A 6,587-nucleotide genomic window follows, 5' to 3' on the forward strand; every position below is an offset into this window, starting at 1 on the left:
TAGTCGGACTCTAATAATGGATACAAAGAGTGGTGGTAATTGATTTCGAATGGGTCAAACATAGATCCATTTTTTTTTTAATTTACTTAACAGGTCTCGCGTTCGGGAGGTTTGATTACCCGAGTTTTTACCTTCTATCGGGGAGCCAATGTGCTCGTTCATAGTAGGGTTTCCTCGCTTACCAAAAAAAAAAAAGATGGGTTAGTTACGTCGACTGGATCAAATGGTTCAAAAAAACTTCCAAAAAATATGCTTGAAACATATCCTTAAATCAATTATTAAGAAAAGTTGGAACATGAAATTACATGGTGGTTTACATAATTATGATCTATTCAATTCAATGAAGTGTAGATGGGTCTAAAAGCTGCGAGACAGATCTGGCTACTGTCAAATTTCGACTCGCAGGAAGACATAGCCTACCCAAATGATCCTAGAGTCCACCCAATCAAGGTTGATGATGAATTGAAACAATTATTTAGGGCAATTGAATTGCCACGAGACATGTTGGATATTGAGCAGGACCTACAAAAGAACGGTATGAAGCCAGCTACAAACACTGCTAGAAGGAGAGTAATGGCTCAGAACGGTAATGTATCGAGTAAGCTGAAATTGAAGAAGAAGACCGAGATTAGTAAAAGGACTAAGCTCACCAATGCTCATCTTCCTGAACTCTTCAAAAATTTAACTGGATAGTTGCATTTACATTTGGATTCGGTTGGAGCGGGTATGGATAATCAAGAGTACGATAAGGGTTATACGATCATATGATATGGTTATTTTATACAGTATTTTGTGCATTCTATCTTTACTACTAGAAATTAGTGAAACCTATCTTGAATTAATGGTTTTTCTGTGCATGTGGAAGTTTAAGATGAGAATTGAGTCAGTAGTTTCAGAGTAAAATGCCTAAAGTTATCTAAGCTTTTGGTGTCAGGTCTTATAATCATCAAGCAATGACCTATTGCGTGGACACGTCCACGCAAACTGTAACCCGGGAATTCTTTTAATTTTGGAGGCAAATTAAACTTTTTTAAAGTGAAAAATTAATAATTAGAATATAAAAATTTAATAAGAATTTTATGATAAAAATAAAATTTATTTTTTAAAAAACTAAAATTATGCTAAATAACTATTGCATGGACATGTCCACGCTATAGCTCTGGTCAAGAAATAATTATCAACGTTTTTTCATTTTCTATCTTTGACCGTGAATGAAATGCAAAAAGAAATTAATATTTACATATTACGTGGACATGTCCACGCAATTGAGTTAGTCAAAGAAAAAAATCAAAGCTGGCTCATTGTTTTGTCATTTAGTGAATCTATTGCAAGGAAATGGATGTCCAAGCAAAAGATGTTCATGCTAGTTGTCACATTTCTTGTAGTATTGACGTAAGTTTACGTAACTTGACGTAAGTTGACGTAACTTGACGTAAGTTTACGTAAGTTTACGTAACTTGACGTAACTTGACTTAACCTGACCTAACTTTACGTAACCTGACGTAACTTAACGTAACTTGACGTAAGTTTACGTAACTTGACGTAATTTGACATAACTTGAAGTAAGTTGACGTAAGTTTACATAACTTGACGTAAGTTGACGTAACTTGACGTAACTTGAGGTAACTTGACGTAACATGATGTAAGTTTACGTCACTTGACGTAAGTTACTTCACGTAAGTTTCAAGTTAGTTTACGTAACTTGAAGTAACTTGACGCAAGTTTACGTAACTTGACGTAAGTTTACGTAACTTGACGTAAGTTACGTAATTTGACGTAAGTTTACGTAACTTGACGTAATTTTACGTAAGTTGACGTAAGTCGACGTAACTTGATGAACCCGATCCTAAATACGATCCGTACATCATCATATCGGTGTACGAAACGTATTCGTTTATAAAAGGTGGTCGTTGGTTCGTGTTTCCGGATTCGTTTGGGGTTGGTGGTCGTTGATTCGGGTGAGATATATTGTTGTTTGATATTTAGGTTTAAGAAAGAATTTGGGAGTTGAGAGAATTTGGGATGAAAATTGGATAAAGATAAATAAGGTATTTATAAGTAAAATAAATAAATTTCGGAAAAAACAAATAAAAAAAATTAAAGGTTCAAACTGTAAAAAAAGCCGTTGAGCTTGACCAACCAGCTTTCGCCACGTCGCCCAGAGCTTTCGCCACGTCGCCCAAACGCGTTTCTGACCCCGCATGAAAATCCGACTGACGCCCCTGGAGCGTGACCGATGACGCCGCGTTAGGGGCGTCAGAGGTCGTCAGCGAGCCTGACGGGACCCTCTGACGCCGCGTTAAAAATGGTCATATTATTATTATTATTGCTATTGCTATTGCTATTGCTATTGCTATTGCTATTGCTATTGCTATTGCTATTGCTACCCACCATGAACGTGGGGGTACACTACTTCTGCATACCAACATAAGTCCTCAATCTACGGCTATTATTAAACTTTAACACCTTATATACAGCTAGCATTCATCCCATAAGTTTGACTCGGGTCATTTGCCAACCCATACTAACATATACAATAGAATCACAAGCTTTAAAAATTAAAAAGTCAGGTATATACTATATATAGAATAGAACAACAATAATCAAAATGCTTAATACATACAACATAACCCACTGTTTATACAATGAGAGATCCAAAATTGACCCATAAGTGCAACAACATACAAAAGATCAATAACAGACCCAAACACCACCAAAATTCAAAATAATCAGTTATTCAGATCCTTCTTAAACTTGCAAGTACATACATACAGCTTATAAATTATAATCAGAAAAAAAAAAAAGTAATCGATTCCAAATAAAAAGAATGAAAAAAAGGAGAGCTCAAGATAAGCAAACTTTTGTATAAAAAAAAAAAAAAAAAAATAGCATATAAATTTTAAACATACCCGTCCTAACGGCCTTTCGGATTCATAATTTGTGAAAAAACTGCACTCGGTGTTAACCCATCAGAGTCCTCACTAGCCAAACTCCTTCCACCTATACTCATACTCATCCCCGTACTTCTCGAATCCGTCACGTTTTCATCGTACTCACCATTTAAACCTTTTCCTTTTAGCGGCACCTCATCATAAACACCATCTTCCAAATCCATGGTGCCTTTGCTCCCACTATCTTCAGCACTCTCTTGTAGTTGAAGAGCAAACTCGAGGTTCCATAAAACGTCGCCCATTGACGGCCGGTCAATACCTTGGTCGGCCACACACTTTACAGCTGTTTCCGCCACTTTTTTAAAACATTCTGGGGAGATTTTCCCTTTTAGATTCGGGTCAATGATTTGGTCAAGAATACCCTTTTTGTGACAATGTTGAGCCCATTCGGCTAAACTCACTTGTTCCTTTGGAAGTGTCGGGTTTAAAGCAGGTCGGGAACATAAGATCTCAAAAAGTACCACCCCGAACGAGTACACGTCTGATTTATCCGTTAACTGTTGTCTTCTGAAATACTCAGGGTCCAAATACCCAAAACTACCCTTGACCACGGTGCTAACGTGGGTGTGATCCAAAGCGGGGCCCGTTTTGGACAACCCGAAATCGGAAACTTTCGCGACCCATTTCTCGTCTAGTAAAATATTGGTTGTTTTGACATCACGATGGATGATCGTGTGTTTGGCACCCGTGTGAAGGTAATGTAGACCACGAGCCGCACCTATGCAAATCTCAAGCCTTTGTTTCCAAGTTAACGGTTGGTTTTGTGTTTTATAAAGATGTTCACGAAGTGTTCCATGAGCCATGTAATCGTACACCAAAATCATCTCATTGTTGTCTTCACAATAACCGATTAAAGACACAAGATGACGGTGACGAAGCTTTGAAAGCATTTCGATTTCCGTTTGGAACTCGTTAATACCTTGATCAGATAACGGGTTCCCACGCTTAATCGCAACTTTAGTGGCCCCACCATCTACTTCACCTTTATAAACTTTCCCGAACCCACCGACACCTAAAAGTAACGACTCATCAAAGTTTTTAGTAGCTGCTTTTATCTCTGAAAACGAGAAATGGCGACAGAGGTTTGAAGGTAAAGATGACGCGTAGCTTCCCGTTGTATTTGTTTTAGCTGTGGACCCGGATGAGTGCGAGTTCCCGTATAAGGAAAGTGGTAACCAACCGGACGGGCCATCACTTGAATTCGGATCCTTTCGTTTCTTGCTTTTACGGGTCACAAAGCAAATAAGTAACCCAATAAGTAGAACCGCCGCAACACCGCCACCAATGCCGCCACCGATCACACCCGTTTTACTCGATTTACCCGTTTTGTTCGATAACATTACCCTATTCGGGTCGATAATTGGTTGTACCGGAGCGGGAGTTGGTAGCGATCCCGCTAGATTACCGTCACTCGTGTTTATTTTGAAAATCTCCAAACCGTTCAAGATTGCATCGTAGTACTGTGGCTTTAACGCAGTGTTGGGATGCAATTTGAGCCATAGATCTTGTCGTGGCCCCCCCGTTGCAAAAAACACAACATAATCTTTATAAAACGGAACATCTTTTTTAGATGCCCATTGAATCACATCTGCTTCGGTCTCAGCCGTTTGATTGTTGATGAAAATTTCAAACACTCGTTGGTTGACTTTGGAAATTTCAGGACCAACTTCGCAAAAATGAAGTCTAACGAGGTAGTTAAAGCCCGTGTCGCAGTCAAAGTACCAACTTAGATTGTAACCCAGGTTTATGTTTGGTGTGGGACCCATTGACCGTGCAGTTTTGTAAACATCAACGGGTGCAACATAATCGGGCATACCCGTTGGGTAACTTATGGTTATGTTTGGGTCGGTTGCAACGGGTACACCGACGGCTGCACTAAATATGTAAGGATTATCAAGACCCCATTGTCTAAAAAGCCCGGTATCTTTAGACGGCGAAATCGACTGTCCGCCAACGTTTAACCGATAAACGTTTTCGAGAACCGTGCTGTTGCTGATATCAAAAGCTGTACCCGTACCAACAATTAATGTGTTCCCGTTAGACGAATAAATATCCGGATGAGAAATGATTTCGATACCGTTGATAAACGCGCATGAATCGGGTGTTCCCGAAGCAGGAGTAAACGTTATATTCAAAGCTCCCGAGTCAACATTGACCGAATACTCCTTGGTTATGAAATCAAAGTTGAGATTGTTGGCTGTTTCATATGCACTAAAGTTTTTCAATAGTGTATATGGGCCAAAAACAACAGAGAATACACCTTTGGATGCATTAAGGCTTGCATACGATGCGGGATAAAAGTAAAGACGGACGAATTTTCTACCCGATGCTACAGGAAAACTGTAAGTGAATTCGGATCGAAAAACACGGCCAGTCATGTAAGGGACTGTTGGAACTGATGGTTTTTGTGTTGCAGCATCTGAAACTATGGAATTAGTTCCTGGTGCGAATTTTGACCCAACGTCAGAAGTCCATTGTCGACCATCGTCGTCAGTTAATTCACCATTTGCACCGCAGTTTAATAAAATCTTATCGGCCGGAACATAATCCGCAGATAAAACCACATGAATTACAGAGGTAAGTAGCAGAACACAGTAGATGAAGTCTAACAGGTGATACCTGTTAGGGTTTCTCATTATTGTTCACAAAATTACACCTGAAAAATTGGAAAAAACAGAAACACCATTAATTATTCAGTTGTTGAATCTTCAAATGAATTAAGAATGTGCAATTCTAAAATGATACAGAATACAAAGTTAAACACTCAATTTTAAAAATCATTATCTAATTAGCAGAATGAAGCACAAAAATTCAAACCTGAAAAATAAATAACTAGCACAAAAAATACAATTAATTCTCAAATTATTCAGAAGATCTAAAATTATAAATGAAACACAACTAATTAATCAAATCAAACTTATAAACCTCTTACTAGCGGTAGATTAAACATGAAGCACACAAATATAAACTTAAAGTAGCAAAAAAATAAATAAAAAATGATAAGTAATAGTAACTCAATTTAAACTCATAAAATCAAAGCAAGCTAGGGTTTGAAGTTCAGAATCCTGATTGTTTAACAGATTTGAACTAAATTATATTAACATAGAGCTAATCAAATCACGAAATTAAACAGATCTATCTAGTTTAACACATAAATTAGTTAAAAAAAAATCACAAATTAACATACAACATATACAAATACATATCTGTAAAATGAAGAGTGAATAACAAGTGATTCAAAAAAAGTAATACCTAAAGAAGAAAAGAAGTTGAATGAAATTTCGTGAATAAAGATATGGAAGTGTTAATGTACTTGAGCTTTCAATCAATCCATTGAAATTTGATCAAAGAGATTAGAGCAAAACGCGGTGTAAAATTATAATATATGTATCTATTTTATTATTTGATGATTGATGTACAGAAATGAAGATATAAAAAAATGGAGTAATAAGACTAGCTGGCCGGTTTTATATGTCCTTAGAACGTGGTTGATGCAAAGAGTGGAAACGTAGAAGATTCTGTGCAATTACTATCTTACCCTTGTTGCTTATAACCAACTTTATAGAAGTGATGATTAGTTAAACTACGGATATGTAATTGGTGTGAAAATACATTTTTTAAATTATGTTGAAATGA

At 37.2% G+C, this 6,587-nt stretch overlaps 2 protein-coding genes across 2 annotated transcripts; one reads left to right on the forward strand and one right to left on the reverse strand.

Annotated features, from left to right (window-relative positions):
* Positions 1-351: 351 nt before the first annotated feature.
* On the forward strand, positions 352-693 carry LOC139902718 (uncharacterized). Its single transcript, XM_071885320.1, has one exon. The coding sequence runs from the start codon at positions 352-354 to the stop codon at positions 691-693; it is 342 nt and encodes a 113-aa protein (XP_071741421.1).
* Positions 694-2,868: 2,175 nt separating this feature from the next.
* Positions 2,869-6,358, reverse strand: LOC139903015 (receptor-like protein kinase FERONIA). The gene is made up of 2 exons (XM_071885763.1): positions 6,204-6,358; positions 2,869-5,607 (listed from the first exon to the last, which is right to left on the reverse strand). The coding sequence occupies exon 2, from the start codon at positions 5,585-5,587 to the stop codon at positions 2,915-2,917; it is 2,673 nt and encodes an 890-aa protein (XP_071741864.1). The 5' UTR covers positions 5,588-5,607; positions 6,204-6,358; the 3' UTR covers positions 2,869-2,914.
* Positions 6,359-6,587: the final 229 nt, after the last annotated feature.

The sequence above is a fragment of the Rutidosis leptorrhynchoides genome, chromosome 3, assembly GCF_046630445.1.
Source record: "Rutidosis leptorrhynchoides isolate AG116_Rl617_1_P2 chromosome 3, CSIRO_AGI_Rlap_v1, whole genome shotgun sequence".
Classification (NCBI taxonomy): domain Eukaryota; kingdom Viridiplantae; phylum Streptophyta; class Magnoliopsida; order Asterales; family Asteraceae; genus Rutidosis; species Rutidosis leptorrhynchoides.

Bases quoted from the DNA above. Each gene is read 5' to 3' on its own strand.
- LOC139903015 (XM_071885763.1), bottom strand. From the start codon at position 5,587: ATGAGAAACCCTAACAGGTATCACCTGTTAGACTTCATCTACTGTGTT.
- LOC139902718 (XM_071885320.1), top strand. From the start codon at position 352: ATGGGTCTAAAAGCTGCGAGACAGATCTGGCTACTGTCAAATTTCGAC.